Source organism: Pygocentrus nattereri, chromosome 20, assembly GCF_015220715.1.
Source record: "Pygocentrus nattereri isolate fPygNat1 chromosome 20, fPygNat1.pri, whole genome shotgun sequence".
In the NCBI taxonomy this organism is placed as follows: Eukaryota; Metazoa; Chordata; class Actinopteri; order Characiformes; family Serrasalmidae; genus Pygocentrus; species Pygocentrus nattereri.
In genome coordinates, this window is record NC_051230.1 from 17,158,607 (window position 1) to 17,180,633 (window position 22,027).

The 22,027-nt window shown below is 39.4% G+C and overlaps 1 protein-coding gene across 4 annotated transcripts in view; it reads left to right on the plus strand.

Annotated features, from left to right (window-relative positions):
* Positions 1-3,434: 3,434 nt before the first annotated feature.
* Positions 3,435-22,027, plus strand: part of edil3a (EGF-like repeats and discoidin I-like domains 3a) — a 254,954-nt gene continuing 236,361 nt past the window's right edge. For all 4 annotated transcript variants that reach the window (XM_017695575.2, XM_017695577.2, XM_017695576.2 and 1 more), the window contains exon 1: positions 3,435-3,860. In XM_017695575.2, the coding sequence (XP_017551064.1) occupies positions 3,791-3,860 (70 nt within the window). In that variant the 5' untranslated portion in view covers positions 3,435-3,790. The remainder of the gene's footprint in view (positions 3,861-22,027) is intronic.

Genomic DNA, 22,027 nt, shown 5'->3' on the forward strand with positions numbered 1-22,027 from the left:
GGCACTAACACACCCCCACACCATCAGAGATGCTGGCTTTTGAACTTTGTGCTGAAAGCAATCCAAACAGTACTTTTCCTCTTTCACCCGGAGGACATGACGTCCATGATTTCCAAAAATAATTTGAAATGTGGACTCGTCAGACCACAGGACACTTTTCCACTTTGTGTCAGTCCATCTCAGATGAGCTGGGGCCCAGAGAAGCCGGCAGCGTTTCTGGGTGTTGTTGATATATGGCTTTCGCTTTGCATGGCAGATGGAGCGACGAACTGTGTTCACTGACAATGCTTTTCTGTGTGTTCCTGAGCCCATGTGGTAATATCCGTTACAGAATGTCGGTTTTTAATGCAGTGCTGCCTGAGAGATCGAGGGTCATGGGCACTCAGTGTTGGTTTTCTGCTTACTTGCAGAGATTTCTCCCGATTCTCTGAATCTTTTGATGATATTATGGACTGTAGATGAATCCCTAAATTCCTTGCAATTGCACATTGAGAAACGTTGTTCTTAAACTGTTGGACTATTTGCTCATGCAGTTGTTCACAATGTGGTGAACCTCGCCCCATCCTTGCTTGTGAACGACTGAGCCTTTCAGGGATGCTCCCTTTATACCCAATCATGACACTCACCTGTTTCCAATTAACCTGCTCACCTGTGGAATGTTCCAAACAGGTGTTTTTTGAGCATTCCTCAACTTTCCCAGTCTTTTGTTGCCCCTGCCCCAACTTCTTTGGAACGTGTTGCAGGCATCAAATTCAAAATGAGTGAATATTTGCAAAAAACAATAAAGTTTATCCGTTTGAACATAAAATATCTTGTCTTTGTAGTGTATTCAATTGCATATAGGTTGAAAAGGATTTGCAAATCATTGTATTGTGTTATTATTTGTTTTACACAATGTCCCAACTTCTTTGGAATTGGGGTTGTAGAAGCCAAGAACCACATACGAAGCTCTGGTTTTCAAGAGTGTATGTAGTCAAAGAACATGCCTTAGCCATAATTCTGATGCAGGATCACATGCAATAGATATAGAAGACCCAATTTTGATCTTAGACCAGCATTTCTACTCTGAGAACACCAATATGAACCTCTGTGTGAGAGGCATGAGATAATATTTAGCTTGGTGCAACATCAAGAATATTCATAGATAGAGCCAAAAAAATGACAAAAGGATTATTAATTGCAGTTGGCAGAGAAATTCAGAACATTTCAAGGCTATCTTGTACAGACAAGGCTTATAAAGCAAGCCTTACTCTTTTTATTGGTAATTGATATAACGTTGATAAAAAATATCCCTAAATCTTTGTTTTACAGCATGTGTTAGCACTGGAAATGCACATTAAGTTGAAACCACCATGCTCCATTTTAGAAAATGAAAAGGCATAACTGGATTTCCCAAAAGGTAAGAAAACTCTCCACATCTATTAGTGAACAGGGAATTGTTTAGCGAGAGAGCAGGAGAGAGATTATTTTGACTCATCCCAGAAGACTTTGCTTAGATTCTTGGTAGCTTTTGACAGCACACGTTTGATGGCGTCTGACTGTAAAGGTATACTTCAACAGTCGGGGATCAGTCATTTGTTTGACATTAATTAAACTCCATATTTAACTGTCAGTAGATCCCTATGGGTTACACTGTAGCATATTGAGTAATTATTCCTACCAAGCTCCTTCAACCTATGTGCTGTGCTGCCCCATGATGGTGGATCTTTTTGACAATTGATGAGTGTGAGGTAAGAAAACTGGAGACGTGTATTTTACGGTGTACTTGGTTTTTCATGCATTAAAATATGGCACACTTAGCAATTGGGCTCTAATTGTAGATTAGTTGCAATTTGCCATTCAAGACATATAATATACACAGCATACATAACTTCAAATTTATCAGTGACTGGTCATTTGCCAGTCTCTGTCTATAGGAGCACTGTTTGGGCAAGAATAACAGGGGCATGAAAGTGTGTGAGGGACTGATATAAGGGTATCAGACACAGCAGGGTTGCCAGAGTTTCTTACAAGTGTCATTATCACGGTATGGTTGAGAATGGTCCATCACCCAATAATACTCAGCAAAGAGCTGTTCTGTGGTCAAAAAACTATGATTAGGAGGGCTAGGGTGACTTATAAAGTGTGCAGCAACAGATGGGCTACAGCAGGGGTGCCTAATCCAGGTCTAAGAGATCTACCACCATGTAGAGCTTAGCTCCAACCACAATCAAACACACCTGATCCAGTTACTGAAGGCCTTTGGGGGCATTTAAATATTGGTGGCAGGCATTTTGGATCTGAATTATCACACAGAAACCGTTCATATTTTTTTTCCAATTAAGTGGCCAATTAGTAGAACTACCCAAGGTGGTAGATCTCCAGGACCAGGAGGTCTATAGTTTGTATATAGGTGAGTAGATGTACAAGGTGTCTTTGTTATTAATCAGCTTGATCTTACATCTGTATCTAATATTCACAAGTTTGTAGACCACTTTTCAACCAATGTTCTTCTGAATCAAGGGTTTTAATAGCAAGTTTGATTGCATTCAGAAACAAGAGCATTTGTGAGATCAGTATTGTTGTTGGAGGATGAGCTCTGGATCACAAATTCGACTCCAGCTCATGGATGGAGCTCCATCAGTTACACCACACTCCAGCCCAATGCTGGGGTTTTTATACCCCTCTAGCCAATGCTTAACATAGGGCATAGTGAGTTTGTTGAGCTAATGCTTAACATTGGATATGGGCTACCTTCCTGTAGAGTTTAGTTCCAATATGTATCCAATCAGTGGTTGGTATAATGTAGTGGGTAACACCTCTGCCTTCTACGCTGAAGACAGGGGTTCAATCCCCCACCAGGGCATCACACTACACTATACCCACAAGAGTCCTTGGGCGAGACTCCTAACACCACCTTGGCCTACCTGCATAAAATGATCAAATCGTAAGTCGCTCTGGATAAGAGAGTCTGCAAAATGTCGTAAATGTAATCAGCTGCCCATAACTTAACTGCAAAACATCTGATCTAACCAGTCATTTTTTTGGGAAGAAGTTGATTATCTGGAGCAGGTGTAGCAAACGGAGGATGGAACTAGCTTCTGTGGGAAGGTCCAGGGTTGCTGTCCAGGTCCAGGTTTGGACACCACTGACTTAGGCTGATGCTTGGCTGCTCCAGACCCTCTCATTCTATTGGCAAAGCTTTTCATACAAGCTGTTTCAGCAGTGGGTTAAACCTAAAGTCAGCAATTACAACAGGCGTCTGAATACTTTTGCACATTGTATAGATACCAATGCATATTGACCCGCGTAGTCAATGTCCTCTGATAATCATCTCTCTCTCTCTCTCTCTCTCTCTCTCTCTCTCTCTCTCTCTCTCTCCGCCCTGGCGGAGCCTCTGCACGTGCGCGCGGGGCGGGGAGGAGCGAGGCGCGGCGCGCGCGGCGCTTTTTTATCAGGAGCACAGCGCCGCTGCTCGAGCGCCCGTGTAGCGACCGTTGTGGCAGCGCGCGCCTCCAGTCTACCGCTCCGCTCTCTCGCGAGTGCACGCTCAGAGCCATCTTCGTCTCTGGGTCCCGCGCGGACTGTTGGCACAGGGTTCGCGCGCCACTGCGGTACAGTCAACTGCGAAGCGCGTGACGCACCTGGGATTTCTTGTGCTTTTCTCCACCTCCTTTTATTTATTTATTTTCTCCTCTCGTTCTTCTACTCGGAGGCGGCACCTGCGCGTGAGGAGCTACGCGAAGGCGCGTGAACTCTCCACGGAGGACTGAAGTTGCCCCCCACTCGTTTGCCGCCGTCCGTGATCAGGATGGGACCTCCATCGCTCCTCGTCTCCGTCGTCCTCTGCGTGAGCGCGGCCGTCCCGCATATCGCCAAAGGTGAGGCGCGCGTCCTTCCCGAGCCGGGCTCGCGCTCTTCTTTCTTTTTTTCCTCACTCGGTGCGCTCTCGCCGCGTGAATGCGGGGGGGACGTGGACGGATGAGAGAAATCCTCAAAGTTCGGAGAATTCGAGCAAACGCCAGTCACTCCACGCGCGACCCCGATCGCCGAGCATCAGGCGCTGCTGGACCCCGAGACCACTGATGATGCCACAGAGCTCTGAGGCTCGTTTGAGCTGCTGCGCTGGTGCCTCGGGCAGCGTTTAGCGCGAGAGTGAAGGACTGTGTAGGTTTTGGAGCGGACGCTGCTCGCGCACGGCTTTAAAGAGCAGCAGTGTCGCCGCAGAGGGAAACTTTAGCTGGACCTCACGTGCCCCAAGAGGGGGTTGTGTCTGGTGGAGGTGGTCTCTGGGGATGAAGGGAGCAGTTTGAGGGCGATTAATACCGCACGCGTTCCGTCTAAACGGGGACGAGCCACTTGGGGGGGGGGGGGGATGGGGTGGATGGGGTGCATGTGTTTGTGTGAGTATGGGGGCGTTGTGAGGGGTACGCGCGAGTGCATCTGTGTCATTTGGCAGAGTAGCTTGGTTCCACCACCACATCGCACATCTATTTATTTATTTAAATACATTTTTAATGATGCGTTTATTTCCAGATGTTTGCATTTAGTCGATTGTTTACTTACTTATTTTATGAAATGGCACTTCTTTTGCATTGAAATGCAATCTTTGTGTTTTTTTTAGATATTTATTCATTTATTTGATTGTCTATTCACTTTATTTATTTGTTTGTTTGTTTGTTTATTTATTATTTTTCTATTCACTCAATCAATCAAGGATACCTCCTGAAGCATGTGACCCTCCATTGCTCACTGCCACCTGAGAGTATAGATGACGAGGCGCTGTATCATTTGAAGGCCTTGAATCTGACATCAGTCTTTTATCTCAGGCGTGTTCGGGTTTTCTCTAGATTTATGCTGACTGAACAGCCAGTTGAATGGCCCTGATAGAATACCTGCATGATATGTAACAGTGTTGAGCTGCTAAGCTCTTTTTTTTTCATTAGAAAATCTTTCAAGCAGTGTCTAGTGTTGCATTATACATAATCTGATCCCACAGAGAGTCGTTTAGCTGGCATCTGCTGTACTTCTTCTGCTGGGTACCTCGTGGCAGAGCATTGGCTGGGATGTGATAGGGATGTGAGCGAAAGTATTGTTTCCAATTTCCGCGACTGGTGCACCACCGACGAGCTGCTATGCAATTCCTTTTCATTCCTTTTAACGTGCCTCCTTTTTTCCACATGATAATGTAAATTTGCAGATTTTTTTTTTTTCTGAAGTGACAAGAATGCTCTGGAGATGAGCTGTAGGAGGCAGCTGAATGTGGGCCAAACACTTGTTCCCCTGTTTGTAGTTTCCCCGCCTTGTGAGGCTGACACGTTTCTTGATTTGCAAAAAAAAAAAAAAAAAAAAATCTAATCACTTTCCTGAGCCTGGCAGTGCTTGGAATTGTGATCGTGACAGTGCTTGGCCCCCAAGCTTCCTCATGTCTCTGCGGCTAGGAGCCCACTTCCTCTTAGCGTAATGGATTCCCTGCTAATACCTTGGGGTGCGCTTGTTTCCGGGCTCAAAAGAATCAGGGAGAGTTCTTTGATTAATCACAGTACATTCAATAAGTTCACAGGATTTGGCACACTTCAAGGTGTGATTTGGTGCATCTACAAAGTGGCAGAGGCTCAGCAATCAGATTTCATTTATATATTTCTTTATTTTGTCTTTGTGCAGTGCTGTCAGAAATTACCTTCCCTTGTGATTCAGCACACTTCCTGTGGAACTGGCTCATGCGTTTGGATCGCAGTTGGTGAAAGCTTGCAGATGCTCCTTCATTCTCTGCATTTTGAATGCATGAGGAAGTTTGAAGCACATACGCTCTTATAAATGAAGCTTGCTAAATGGTTGTGTGCTCAGTTCTAGGATTAGCTTGTGATTGATATGGTTCATTTAGAACTTTTACTTTATATGAAGGTCCATTAAACTTTTTCACGCCAAGATGTCGCTCAAAGAACATAAAGAACCATTCATTGTAAGGCACTTCAAGGAATTAAAAATGGTTCTGTGGTATTACTCCAAGGAACCCTTTATTGCAAATGGATGTTTCGAGGTTTGATGGACCTTGATGATCCTGTTGTGATATTTCAGCTGCTGAATATGAGCAATGAAGCTGGAGAAGTCAAGAATCTCTCCGCTTTTTTTGCCCTCAGCATGGCAAGGTTAAATGCCTGTAGTCCTCATATTGATGCTCACATCATAACATCTATCATCGAACGCAATTCCTGACAAATAACCTGTTCAGAGCATCACACGCTTCTGGCACGGACAAATAGATCCCCCATAAACATCCGCCTGCAGGTAGAGCACGCTGCATTGTTCCATGCCATTATGCAATATATCAACGGCTCAGTTTGGCGTCTGTGTGTCTGATTCAATGGCATTGCGTTTTGCTCGCCAGATGCTTCAGACAGACCGTGAAATAACACTACATGATGACAAGAGGCGGTTTGTTCAGAGAAATCTATTTGTGGGTGGTAATGGGGCCTGTTTGAGGTTAGGGCTTGCCATATCTCTTCCAGTTCAAGCCATATAGATAGTGCGGTGGGTGAAGAAGGCTAGATCTAACCTGCCGAAGGTGTTCTCAGCATTATGGCAGGGTAAACTGGACATGTTGTTGGTATTTTTTCTTTTTTTTAGTGGGTCAGTATGGTCAGGGGTGGATTGTTAGGCATTTATCCTAATCATCTCTTCCAGTTGTCAATAAATCCAATGCACTTTTTAACTGGTAAACCTACCAGTGCCTACGTTTCATTTTTACTCTTTTACTATGCATTTGTATTTAAGAAAGCTTTGCTAATATTGTTGGTTTTACTCTTAGAAGTTGTAGGAACTGTCAGCGACAAAAGCACGGTGTAATCTGATATCGGTTATTTCTCACTCATAACTCTTTCAAACAAGTAGAGGAGTTGAGTCTGAGGTGTGAACTGTGTTTATAAGTAGGAGAAGAGATGCTTTATCATGGTTTGATGGGAAACAATGGCTGTATAGTTTATTAGTGTTTAGTGGGAAGAAAAAACATCCTTGACATTTTTGTCATGTTCATAAAACAAACACTAAAACAAACAGAACTTTGGCCTAAAATGGAATGTAAATGTAATTCATCATGTAATTAACTATGTAATAACTTGTGTAATTACATCTTAATAACATATCAAAATGATAACCTCTGAAGATAGACACCCTATTTAGCACCACTATCTCTATTATATTTTGACACATTGTAACCTCTTAGAGATGCGTCTGCCACCTCTAAACCCTAGCACGGCCACATTGTCTTCAGAGAATGAAGACAGTTCCCCTGTAATGGACCTGTGTTGAAAGTGCAAGACCAATTTGCGCTGGTTGGATGACCCATGGCTCCTTAAGCTCTAATACCAGAGGTCTTAATCCCACCATACTTTAACCTTGCTGCCAGCGTCATATGGCCACTTCATTAGAGAGGAGGGTTCCTCTCATGTCCTTCCAGGTCTGCGGTGTGACATTTACACTTTAATTGCAGGAATGAAACTGCAAGCAGCTCCATGGGAGCAAGAAATGTTGAGCTCACTACAGGGTGGGAATGAAGAGTACACTGTTAATACACTGAGCACGCTTCATTAGCCTATATATTTGCAAGAGCGCAGCACAATTGTATCAAGTTTTGAAATGTTAATGTGTATAGAGCTTTGATTCCAAGGGACCTTGAAGCCGAACATAAATGTGCCTCACAAACCATTTGTGATGTTCAATAGTGTGGGAAAATGGCTTTGACTTAAAGGGATATTCTATGTTTACTTAAAACAAAGAAAGCCCTCTCATTTATAAACACTGGCAGATTATTTGGACAGTTGTAAGGGCATTGTGTTATTTCAGATGTGGCTATTGTACACTGCTGTCCTTGGATGTTTGTAGCAATTATTATCATGATTATATTAAAGGACTCCTTTTCCAGAATTGTACCTAACCCCAACTGTGAGTTGAAAAAAGCCAAGTCACGTTTTAAATTTATTTCTGTAGATTCATAGCAGAGCTGTGGCATCATGCAAGTTGTACAACCTCATGAAGTTGTTAGGTGGTCTCAAACAGACTTATCTGATTTATGACACTGTGGCACACTATAACCCCTTAAATTGATAAGTTATAGGATAGGTTCGGTCCTAAAATCTGATTGGCTGAGCCATGTTCAAAGCCATTGTAAAACCCATGATATATGCACACCTATGACTTTATCACAACAGCTGAATTGTATAGTACTATGCCACAGCACAAATAAACCTCTTGGTATATTATAGTTAATAATCTTTGACTCTAATGCTGCTTGCATGAGCCACTGAGTGTACTGTTGAAGCAAGAACCCATTTTTTGTTTAAACTGATTGGCTGGCAACTTATGTTCTTAACTATTACAAGGCTGGTCAGCTGGCTAACAGGCTAAAAGGTAGTTAATAGACCAAACAACTCCATTATTAATATCACAGGCTTGAATTAAAGTGCTTACGATATGATTCATATGATATGATACATCAAAACCAGGCTGAATCTCAAACAGCTCCGTATTCTCTACTATGGAAATTTAGAAATTCTAGCCTCTACAGCCAAATAATGCATCATTTACAGAGTATGGAAGTGACTGAGTCCCCACTGACTATTTATTAGCTATTTTTTGCACCACTGGGCTGCAGGATCCAGTATTTATATTCCTGCATAGTGCACTATGTAGTGAGCAGGGAGCCTCTGAGATTCAGACAAACATAATAACAGGGGCGCTGTGGTAATTTGGTGACCAAACAGTCATTATAAAGCTAAGGTTTTGTATTAAACAGTGCTGTGTTATCATATCGCTGCTGTCGGAAGAAAACTTTGTATCTCTAAAATAGTAACTTTACAGAAGAAGGAAAAAACATACTTCAATTTCAATGTAAGTCAATAGAACCAGAATTTTTCCCATGTGATTTTTGGCATTTTCTTTTAGGCCACTCATCACAAAATTTACAAACAATGTAAAGAGTAACAGATACTTTCAAATTATGTCAAAAACTGAAAAATGCCAAAAATGGAGATACAAGGTTTTCTTCTGACAGCAACAATATGTTCATTGTTATATGACACAACTCAAAGTAACAGGCATCTTGAATAGCTTGTTAGCAGTGAAACATCATTCATTTCAACCTTCTATTTTGTCTTGACTCTCAAATTTCCTGAACAGATCATCAGTTGCTTTATAGAAACAAGTACTGTTAAGGCTACTTTGCGAGACTACACAAGAGAGTTCATGAGATTTGACTTAGACGTGTGAAAGGCAGTGAAAGTCATGGGCAGGTCACTGGAAGAGGTCACTAATTATGGCTTTCCACCTCTCTGCTCTTCACTCTCACTTTTAATGGCCTTCTGCTTAATGAATGGACAGAGGTCATTCTCTGCCATATCGCCAACTCTGAGAGAAGCCCATGGAATGGTGTGTTCTCATTGGCCGAGAGCCTATCAAAGCCAAAGCACAAACGCAAAATGAGGATTAATCTTTCATAATGACCTCATCCTGTGATTGAGTGTCATTGGCTAACACTCTTTGTTCTCTTTTTTTTTTTTCCTGGGGTGCAACTGTGGGACTCGCTGTCCAGACCATCTGGCTGTTTAATTATATTGATATTAAAAGAAAGCTTCATTTTTAAAATGTTGCTTGATACTTATGATATTCTTGATTATGTTACCATATGAGGCTATGAGCCTGAAAATCATATGGTGCCTTTTTTACGTTGAACTGACAAACAATGTACATTATTTGTATCATGGTAAAGTACTTTACAATATACTTTTTGTGTTATTGTGTGTACTTATAGGACATTATCACTGCATATATCATACAAAGACCAATTATAGGCTCATTAATTGTAAACAATAGAAAAACAATCTAAAGTAACTGCATATAAGTTGCAAGTAGCTGACTGGAAGTCAGTCCATTGTCCCATTATCTTATTTTACCACTTTTATGATTTTCCTCATGTTTCTTCTTGAATGTTTTGCAAAACCTTTGAAAATATTATTTTAGAAAATGATAGACATGTATTATATCATGGAATTATCTTCATGTATTTTGATTTTAAATATTTTTTTCCCATATGAGCCAGCCTTACAGGGTCAGAGGAGTCATGTGGAGGCGTCTGCAAATGCCACTGAAATACATAATAGAGAGTTTAATGAGATGAGAAGGAAAAGACCAGAGTGACCTCCTCCAGATGTTCTAGCTGTGAGATATTCAGACTTTGGCCATATGTTATTTCTCACTGTAAGTAGAAATGATGCAGTATATTTCTGTGTGTCTTTCTCCGCAGAGTGCTTTAGATAAACACTGAAGCATGGCCTTGTTGAGAAATATCACTTCACTATCTGCTTTGTCTTCTCTAAAGCTGAATATGAAATCTACTATATTATGTGTCTAAGACATGTAAATTCCAAGGATCATGGATTGTATGCATTATGTTATTGTTCTCTTCTAAAAAAAATACCTTATTCTATTTGAAAATACCATCTGATGTTAACATTGTGTGAATATTTCATGATGAATAGATTAATAGATGAACCAAATTTCTGAAATCAGTCTTGTTTTATGTAAAGGGAACCAGACGGAACCAGAAGCTCACATATGAGGCTAGTTTTAAGAGCTTCATTAACAAAGAGCCGATCCAAAAACAGTTGCAAATCAGAAAGATGAGTTTGAAAACTGAAGATCCAAAACAGGGCAAAAGGACAGGCAAAAATCAGGGTCAAAAATGGAAAACGGGTCGTATACAAACAGAAACGTAAAAATACGCATGAGAGCAGGTGGGGATGATTTGAAGTTTGAAGAGGCTGAACAGTGATAGGTACATCTGGTCGAGTCCTGACTCATGTAAGACTGAGGGGCTCTGGGAAAGGCAGTCTGAGGTGGCCAAGCTGGCTGTAGGTTCTGTCGGGCCGGAGGTAAAAGTGACATGCAACAATTTGCAAGCTTTTCTGTCAATTTCTTGCATTTGCCCCCCTCGTGAACTTTTTGTCTAAATTGTGTCATTTGCTTTCATCCAAATAAACAGAAAAGAGTCAGAATTGCCAAATTGAACCTGTTTTCATAGAATAAAAATCAAATGTAAATATATTTTCTTACTTAACTATGCAACTAATCATGCAATTGTGAAATTACATTTTAATAAAATAACAAAATAACAATCAAAACTCCACATCTAAGGGTAAATATACATTAAAGTTAAGGAGGCTTTCATGCTTCTCCTGTTATGCTACCATTTCTGGTTTGTTATGATAGTGACAATTTATGATGTATAATATATATCTCCAGTACTCAATAGGCTGTTTGCAGCAATTTGATTCCAATGACATGCAAATCCAGATGGAGGGCAGGAAGTGAAAAGCAGAATGGAGGAGATGGAGGCAAGTCAGTACTATGCTAGTTTAGATGATATTATAAGAGAAAAGTATAAACAGAAAATCCCAGCATTTTGGACATGATGCTTTAGTTAAAAAGAGGAGTCATTTTTCAACTAAAGTAAAACACTTGCCTGCTATAGGAGCAGTAGATATAAGCAGCTACCTTGTCCTCCAGACATGCTTTTATTTCGAGAAAACAAACAAAAGCATACAAAAGAATGAAGGCGTCTCACTTTACAAGGTTAAAGCTGGCTTATCCTATTCGAATTTTCCCATTGCACCTGTTATTATAGCATATATGCATATATATTATAGCATATATGTTATTATACACTCTCAGAAAAAAAGATACGACACTGTCACTGGGGCAGTACCCTTCCTGTCACTGTGGTGGTACCCTCAGGGGTCCATCTCTGTACCTTTAGTCAGGGAACATAACTGTATCATAATCCACTGAAATGATATTTTATAAGATGTACTGACTCCACACACCCCATCCCATCGCCAGGCTTTTTATTAAATGGTACTGTTTTAAAACAGTTTATAAAAAGATGCAAATATGTACTTTTCCACTAGGAAAAAGTTATTTAAGGTACACAATTGGACCATAAAACCACTGTTGTACCTTTGAGGGAACGTTTGCACTGTTTGTACCTTGATGAATGAATCATGTACCTGCATGGTACCTTTATTTCTAACAGTGTAGCATTTGACAGCAGATTCATAGCTGCACCACTTGTGGTGGAATAGGAAACTTACCCTGCTGGCATATTAGTGGTGCTGCTTATAGTTAGCAAACCATTTTTGCATGTTGTTCAGTACATTCCTTGCTATTGTTCCCCTCTTGAACAAACTTTTGGTACTCATGTTTTCTTGCTTAGATCGATTTCAGCAACTGTAAGCAATACAACCCATAGACATTTTGAGAGCTTGTCATCATGATACCTGTAGAAAATCCCTTCTTGCCTTCCATCTGCAAATCACGTCTCAGCAATGCAGTGACATGATGTGATATGCAAACTAGCTATTAAAGCTTTCCAGCCCATACTGAGGCATAGAAAGGTCAAGGTTTGTCAAAAGTCAAGTATGACCAGATCACATGTACTGCAGTTTGTTATGCAGTATCAGGCCAATCTAACAACATTTGTTTAAAACGATGACATCTGTGCAGTCCACATCTATTCTTCTGTCACTTTTTTGTGTGTGCAGAGCATTGTACTCTCCTGCTTATTCTCCTACACTATTCATGTATTTCATGTGCTTTAGCCACCTCTACATCTATTTCTCTAGTGAGACAGCTATCTTTTCAGAATGATGGAAGGGGGTGTTACAATGAGCCTCACTCATTTTTCTCAGATTTAAAAAAACTTAACCATTTTCGCTCAAGGCCAAGTTCCATTCAGTGATGTAAAGCATAGCAATGCAGAGCATTTTTGTAGTAAGGATGGCTGCGATAAGCACTGAGACAGTTTATAGTGAATTTTTTTATCAGCTCATCAGTATTATAGTACAAATTCTAAATGTTTCTTAAAATAATTGACAATTAGGTGATATTTTGGGATACAATGGGCAGAAGTGGATTTAGACTTCTTTCTCTTGTGCTCTAAAACATTACAAATCATTACATAAACAGACAGCAAAACCTTCAACAAAAACCAACAAAAAGTGTGTTGGGCAATCACAAGCTTTCAGAACACCTCTGGTGCATCTCGACACTGATTCTACAAGTGTCTGGAAATGAACTAGAGTTATGGAACACCATTCTTCCAATAGAGAAGACTTTCCTTAGTTGATGTCTTGATGATGGTGGTGGAGAATGCTGTCTAACATGTGAGTACAAAATCTCCCGAAGGTGTTCAATAGAATTGAGATCTGGTGACAATGAATATCATAGTATAACGCTGTTGTCGGAAGAAAACCTCATATCTCCAAAATGGTAACTTTACAGGAGAAGGAAAAAACATACTTTACTTTTAATGTAAGTCAATGGAACCAGACTTTTTTCCATTTTCAGCCGTTTCTTTTGATGCATTCATCATGACATTTACACACAATATAAAGAGCAAGAGGGGTTTCCAAATGATGTCAAAAACTGAAAAATGGCAAAAATGGAGAGACAAGGTTTTCTTCTGACAGCAGTGGTATAATTGATGTAACTTTTATATTCACTACGCTTTTCACTCAATCCATTTACCATATGTATCAAGCTTTCCTGCCTATGCCATTCTCTTGGTGTTCACCACACATACACTCTTCCACTTGTGGAGAATATGATGAAGGATGATCCATCAATTTTTCTCTAGAATTAAATGCAGATGTCATTATATTTAGCTGTTCCTATTGAAACACCATCCAGTTGAACAGTCTTTGTGGGTCAGGTCTACAGAGATGTGGAAAGAAGTGATGAGCCAAAGTCATATTTGCATTCAGTCCAATCATTCTGATAAGTCTACGCTACATGTGCACTCATTTGTGTAGAATAAAAGATGACTCACCTCTTTTTCCCTACACCTCTGTAGATCTATTGCTTTAGAAAGTGTTCCTACTGAAACACTAGGCAATTGTACAGTATTCATGACTGAAGCTCCTCCCTTCAATGGCCCATTAATGATCCCTCTTCTTAAGTGATGTTTAATTAAATGCATGTTTTTAATGTAAAGTCCTGCCGCAGGCATAGTAGGAAACCCAAAAATCCAAAAGGTCCCTGTAGAGTCAAAGCACTTTTGTGAGTCAAAGCATTGTGAAGGCATCTCTTTTAAGCGTCTTTGCGGAATTACAGCAATCCAGGCTATGTAAGGAGATTTGTGGCCTCTGGAGTTGACAGGAGCAGGCAGTATTCTGTCCTGGCAAAGTTGGACTTGATTTATTGCTCCACAAGAAGTCTACATCACATGGAGTTTATGGTTATAGCCTATTACTGGGTCCAGTGGTCCAGCTGTCACTATCTTCTAACAGCTTCTGGTGAAAGTTAGCTTTACTTTTTGATTAAGTCCAAATGTTAATGTCATTGTGAAGCATTCACATTTTGTTCCTATTTCTGAAAAGTATTATAGCTCAACGGACATGTTAAGGTCATCAAATATGATCACAGTGAACATTCTCTCCAGTCTTTAATATGCTGTTAGAAGTTCAGTGATTTTAGGAACCTGGGCTCAGATATTGTTATACTTTAGACTTTAAAACAACTTTAAGCTCAGGAAGAAAGTTTTTCTTAGAGAAATACACAAATTTAACCCTGTGACAACAAGTTTCAGACATATTTTTCAGGTGAGATGTCTTATGAAGAAGCTAACTGGAAAGTAAACTGGGAAAAAAGTTTGAGAACTGATAATATTGCACTTTCAACACTGAGAAAACTACTGTACATGTATTTTACAAAGAAAGGTGCTAAAAAACTCTCTGGTGAAATGCCATGTATTAATCACTTTTGATTCCATTAATAACCTTTTGATAAAAAAAAAAAATAATAATAATAAAAAAATAAATAAAACAATTGAAACATCATTGGTAAGGTTCCATAGTGAACCAACAGTGGTTCCTCAATGACATTGATCCAAAGAATCCTTGTGGCATTGTTATTTGGAAAAGTGTAGCAGCAATCTGTTTTGTAATTAGAGATAAATATGAAATTTACAGGATGCTAGCTTGGGCTGTATTAGAAATCGTTTTGGTGATTCTGCACATTTTAATATGGTTCTACCAATTAATATCTGCTCAGGAAAACAGGAATATCTGTACAAATACTGATATGGAGGAAGGCTGCAATATGTAAATGAGCCCTCTAACAAATCACACAATTTGTTTACTGTGTCCTTTGAGCACCCTGACCAATCTCAAAGCATCCAAATAAGTGCTTCTGTTCAAGAGTGCCTCATGCTACATCCCCAGTTTGTTCATAAGATGTTGCATGGAACACCGCTGTATGTAGCAGTGTATGAAATGTATGTATGAAATATTGCATTATGGCATTTTATCTATATAATACATCCCTACAATGTAATTTACAGTAAAATTCAATCCTAGAATGCTTGCATCGGGAAAAATATGTCTAGAAATGTTCTGACTCTTTCAAGATTTGGACTATTTTGCTTTTTACATTTTAAACTCACTTGAAAGAGGCTCAGAATATTCTATAATAACTCTCGCTAGGACGAAGCAATTTGAGCGATGAGGGAGGCACCGGACAGCCATCGCAACATTTAACCTCTGTTTTCAACTTCCAAGTGTGTACCCATGTACCCTTTTATGTGTCTGGCAGAAAACACAGATCACTTCCAGCGTCGCATATAATGCAATCAATTACACATACGCCAAGCTATGCAGCATATTTTTGGTTCAGATTACTTCATCATAATGGGAGTTAAACAGAATATTTGGGGCCTCTGGAACTTCTCCAGGCCCTTGAGGATGCTGGTGCTGATAGGAATTCAGGAGCTTTCTGCTCATTTGTTGCTGCTAGAGAGGTGCATTGACTCCAGAGCAGTTTGGCTGTTCTCTTGGGCAAGACTCAGCATTTATTGATATTTGTGGCCATGGTTGCACTCCAGCAGCCTTCAGGTGCTTTTGGATATGCACCATGCTACATCACTGCTATATAGATGGTGCAAGAATAAACTCTGACTCCTCTGTGGAAAAAAATAGGACTTGGACTGGTCAATATCCCTCATCTGGACGTAGATGTTTTGCGTTTTATTTTTCTTACTTGAAAACAGATGCTGTGAATAGTCTGAGTGTTAGAAAGTTCCTAAAATGTTGAATATTGGTTGATGGGTGAAGCAACAAGACCTCATACTTCACAGTTTAAAAGAATGGGCTGATTTTATGCTTTTATTCCATCTCCCTGGAGCCAGAACCATCTGCACATGTGCACATGTGAATGTGTGTTTGTTTTTGGACAAAAACATCCAGACATTGAAGGAAAATCTGAGTAAAATAAGGGCAGCAGTGCAAAGCAAAGTTCAGGACCCAGAAAGTCACATTGTAAATTACTGTTATGTTTTGTTTTCTTTTTATAAAGCTAAAAAAATACAAATATTGCCATTTTTTTATCTTGCAACTTAATTTAAACACAGTACCTGCCTTTCACATTGTGTGAACATTATATGATGAATGCACCGATAGAAATAATCCCTCATTGCCTGTAATAACATTCCATTACATTTATATTCACCTCACCCCAGGTCTTATCTTGAAAAGATTTAAAAACAATTTTTTGGTGTGTGTGTGTGTGTGTGTGTGTGTGTGTGTGTGTGTGTGTGTGGAGAATCTCTTTTGGCCCAGTGTTGAGTTTGCCTCTGTGTTCCCTATTGGCTTGTGCACCCAGTAAAAAGTTATTAGGCATGTTAAGTGCATTGGACACAGACAATATACCAACATTCAACTCTCCTTCCCTCAGTCCTGCCTTAGCATCATCAACGTCACGGTGTTCATAATGCAGAAGTTGAGGGAGGGGAGTGGGGGGATTTGGGGGGTATCTGCATGTCCATGTATTTATCTTTACTTACAAGTAATCAGACAAAAGAGAGTTGAGAGTTGATTTTAAGTGTGGTATTTGCATTTGAAATCGGTTACTATTAACTCCTAATATGAGGTCCAATGAGCTGTGAAGCAAGCCATCGTTAGAAAAATTTTAAATTCATTCATTAACATTCTTTAAAAGAAAGAAACACCAATGAATCCATTAGACCATGAAAAATAACCACAGTGGATAACCGAACAGTTTTTTCCAGAACAACGGATAGGAAAGAAAAAAAAAAAAAGAAACCTTCACAACTTTTAGCCAAATGAAGGTTAACCTACCCCTGGTGGCAAGAATGTATTTATGCATGGGTGCATAGTTAGGTCAATTCCTTGACATTGCTGAGTTTGGGATGGGTTAGTTATAGCATAGCATTAATAACACAGAAGCCCATGGAAATAGCCCAGAAAAAGCAATACAAACTTATATGTGTGTGTATTAGTTTGTTGCTCTGCATGATAGGTGAGCGGGGTGTGGGTGTGCTCATTATGGGCCACTGTGTGTGCCAAACTCAAAAAGCTTTGAGAGCTAACCCAGAAATGTCATCAGATGAATAAGGAGCTTCTTCACGAGCTGGAGGAGTTCTCTCTGTGTGTGAAACTTCCAGTGCAGCCTCTAGAGCCCCAGTGACATTCTCCACCCACCCACACACTCCTACCTATTGGCATGCCTGTTTACTGACAGCTTCATGGCTGACTGGAGCTCCACCAAGCCTCTGGTGACATCACTGCTCATCACTACTGTACTTTTATCAGCCGCCTTGAGAAATGCCCTTTCACATTTGGGATAATAATGAGCACAAAATAGGCAAAGCTTTACAAGACAGTAGAAGAGTAAACTGAAGACATTGATGGGAATTAAACCAAATGGGTGTCCATGAATCAAAACTATACTTCAGAATTACACACTGACCCATGTTAACCATAAGTGGGAGATTTTACCGTTTTAGAAAGTTTGTGTTTACTTGGTTAGAAAATTAGGAAAGAACATATGGTGAGCAGTGTGATATAAATATTGTCATAAATTTTGTGCTTTTCATTTACATTACATTTATGGCATTTGCAGGTGCTCTTATCCAAAGCAACTTACAATTTGATCATTTACACAGAAAGGCAAGGGTAGTGATTAGTATCTTGCCCAAGGACTTTTGTTGGTATAATGTAGGGTGCTTGAACCCTAGTCTACAGCATAGAAGGCAGAGGTGTTTCCCACTACATTACCAACCATTATGTTTGAGTATATTTTGAGTATATTCAACAACTTTAGAACAATGAAAAACTGCTGTCATAAAATAGACAGATTCAGACCAATTATAGATATCCTGTAAGCAACAACATCCAATATACTTTGTAACAGGCCTATGCACATTGGGCAGGAGCTTAAGGTTGAAATAAGGGCAACATAAACATATATGTTGCAGCATATTGCAACCAAAAGATTCTTACCAAGAAAGACAAAATAATCATGTTTCAGAAGAAACCAAACAACCAAAATTTGCCCCAGGGCAACCAATAATGCTAGCTTTATTGCCCAGACAGAGGTTTGATTTCCAACATAAAAGACAAATATTTTTTTAAAATGCATACATGTTATAGCCTTGTAGCTAAACAGCTGTCAGTTCATTACACCATTACATATTTTATTAGTTTGTTTTTATCAATAACAGTTGTGTTTCCATACTTGCTTCATATTTTAACTGATTTAAAATTTATTATGCTAGTTTTTTTATAGCCTTTCATAGCGTGTCATGAAAATGCATCATACTTCAGAAGTCACAAAAGTTCATTCTACAATGGCAATAAACAGCATTCCAAACCATTCCATTCCATCTAGAAAGATTTCACCTGCAATGACCCCAATTTACTTTTGGCAGTTTTTCAGAGCCTGTATTTAATAATTCAACATCCATCTTATTTATGGTGATGAAATCATGTAGGGCTGCATGTAGCTTAGTGAGCTGGGTCATCCAGGCTTGTGGTACACAATCTGGTTCTGTACTTCCAATGGAAAAGATGTTTTGAGGCAAAACATCTTTTTAGCTAAAACAGTTCTGTGGCTAGATTTTGTATGGTGTGGTGTGAACCAGCTGCTGAATAGAACTTCTAATCACTGTGTCAGATGTTCTGAGACCTCCCATTAACAGTGGTTGGTCCTAATCAATGCCTCATTTTTGTTAGACCTCCCCTTGATTCCCCCTGTCCACGAGTCACATGGTTGCCTGTGTCAAAGCATGGGGCAGGTCTGTAGTTGTGCTAAGTGTCAGAGAGATGCACATCAAGTTCATTTTAAGCATACTTATGACAGCTTGTTTTGTGTAGCACTTTCGTGCCTTGGGGTATATTGCTGGCTTTAGTCCTAGTCTGAAAAAAGAGTAGTCATCAAAATTATCATTCAAACAGCTGCTGCAGTCTCCAGTAGGCAGTTTTTCAGAAGATTTTCGGTGAACAGTCTATATTTTAACTTTTTGAATCTAGGCCACTAAGCTTCAATTTTTGGCACATATTTTTTCAGCAGACACCCTTCCAGACTTCAAAGAACCCGTAGATATTGACACACCCATTATAAAAATCTCTGATATTGTTAAGTATTAATCTACTGATTGCTTCTCAGGAAATTTTCTATTTTCTATTGCCCTGCGTGTTCCATTGTGTTGCTTGCTATTGCTAATAACACAAAAACCATCAGAAGCATCTTGCTCTCTCCCTGTTGTGCTGACTATACTTGAATTTATACTGAATTTTCAGACACAAAATGGCCTACTTAATTGGCATTGATGCATATTTGACCCTCATTTGAGGGACAACACAAGATGCCAAAAAAAACTGTCTAGAATGATCTGTCAACCTTTTGTTCTCTCTTTGTGCAAGAACTGACAAGTTCTGCAAGGACACATAAGTAGTCAGAAAACACCAAACAGTCAATTCTCCAAAGGGATAACAAATCAGGGTGCACAAAAAGGGTGTGCAGTTCCTCTGGCTCACCCTATATAGATGTAAATATGATTTAACCAATATAGATGTAGCTCTGAAATAAATTTAACCTCATAGTTATAATTTTGCTTCAAATCCAATGTTGTGGAATACAAAGCCAAAATAATAAAACTTAAAACAATTTAAACACATAGGATAGTAAACAGTAGACATGGAAATATAGCGTGTTGATTTTTGCCAAGCACTGCATATCTTCAACTCTATGACCCAAATAAAAAATCAGGATAGCTAGTGCTGAGCACATGCTATGAGACATCAGCAGAAAGTATGAGCAATTGTGTTCCACATCTTTTATCAGTGATGTAACTAACAACCTCAAATCATCTCACCTATTGGTCAAGCATTTGCCTTCACTCAGTAGTAATTATTGGATGAAACCAAGTATTATTCTACTATGACAAGCTCTCAGCTAAAAAAAAATAAAACTAGTAATAAATAAAATAAAATATATGTGCTAAATGGTTCTGGGCTTGAATGTATGGTTCTAGGAAAATCTTTGGTTAGTTTGATATTGCATTGCATTCTTTAAAAGTTCTTCACAAAGTGGTACTTGTACAGTGACATGGTGTTGTTTTGCCAACTGGGAGGGTAGTGCTGTTATGAATCACTCTATTATAGCGGTCTAATCTCATATTAGACTCAGCTGCCATTCCATATTCACACTATATATATATATAAGTCTGGTTCCATTGCTTTACATTGAACATATGTTTTTTTCGTGTCCTGTAAAGTTACCAATTTGGAGATAGGTTTTGTTCCGAGAGCAGTGACCTATTTATATATGTATATTTGGTAGATCCTTCATGAAATTTACACACAATATAAAGGCCAACATGCATTTTCAAATTATGTCAAAAACTGAAAATGGAGAAAAAAATGGAGATATGAAGTTTTGTTCTGACAACACCTATATATATATATTCACAAAAACTGGTTCTTGTCTTAATTATACATGATTTTTATCCACTTAATATTTAATTTAATACATGAGTTCTCTCAAATAGATAGAAAATTAGCACCTTCACTGTATTAGCAGACTATATTGTGTTAGCCATGTTTATTAAACCTGGCTGGATAGGAAAATATGTGACCAGTCACTGAAAAGGGGTTTTAGTCTTACCTAGAAAGGGTAGGAAATAAACCTTTGATGCTTGTTGAAACTGGCAGTGTGGTGGCCCAGCACTTATAATGATCCCCATACCCTGTTCTCCTATGGTATCACTCCAAAGAACCCTTATTGGCACCGTTATTTTTAAGAGGATTTCTTTGTTGATCACCATGCAAATAATCACTTGGCACACTTAAACAAATACAGAACAAGTGTTCCAAAAACGGGTCAAGTCGGGTAGGCCGTGAGACTGAGGCAAGTTCAGCCTCCAGAGACTTGCAGTGCAATTTGTTACGAGAGGTCCAGATGTTAAGCATTACAGCAGAGCATTTTTGCTCAAGGAGAAAACACAGCTCTACAGGAAAGTGGCATTAGAAGCAGAGTTAAGCAAGGAAGTAGTTAGGAGTCTTTTGTCTTCTGAGCATCGCGGTTACAACCTCTTGCACCATTTCATGACAATTAAGGGAATGTAGAGTATTGAGGAGAACTGCATGGGACAGTGGAGCTATTAATCAATCAATCTCATCTGAAAATATTATGCTTTTTAAAAGGCAGCTTTGTTTCCTTCAGAACTAATACATGTACATTATTGGATAATTGTCAGTTGACTTTAGGAATAATATTTGTAATTTTGTATGTAATTTTGAATAATGTGATTCAATGTGATATTCAAATATTTACAATATTCTAAAATAAATATTTTGGAAAACACACACACACACACACACACACACACACTGAACTTGAGAGAGATTCCATTCTTATTTCATAGGGTTTAATGTGATGTCAGCCCACCCTTTGCAGCTCTTCTGTGAAGGCTTTTCACAAGGTTTATTAATGTGTTTATGAGACACTGATGTTGTATGAGAAGGCCTGGCTCGCAGTCTCCGCTCTAATTCAACCCAAAGGTGTTCTATTGGTTTGAGGTCAGGACTCACTCATCCATGTCTTTATGGCCCTTGCTTTGTGCACTGTTGCACAGTCATGTTGGAACAGGAAGGGTCCATCCCCAAACTGTTCCCACAAAGATGGGAGCATGAAATTGTCC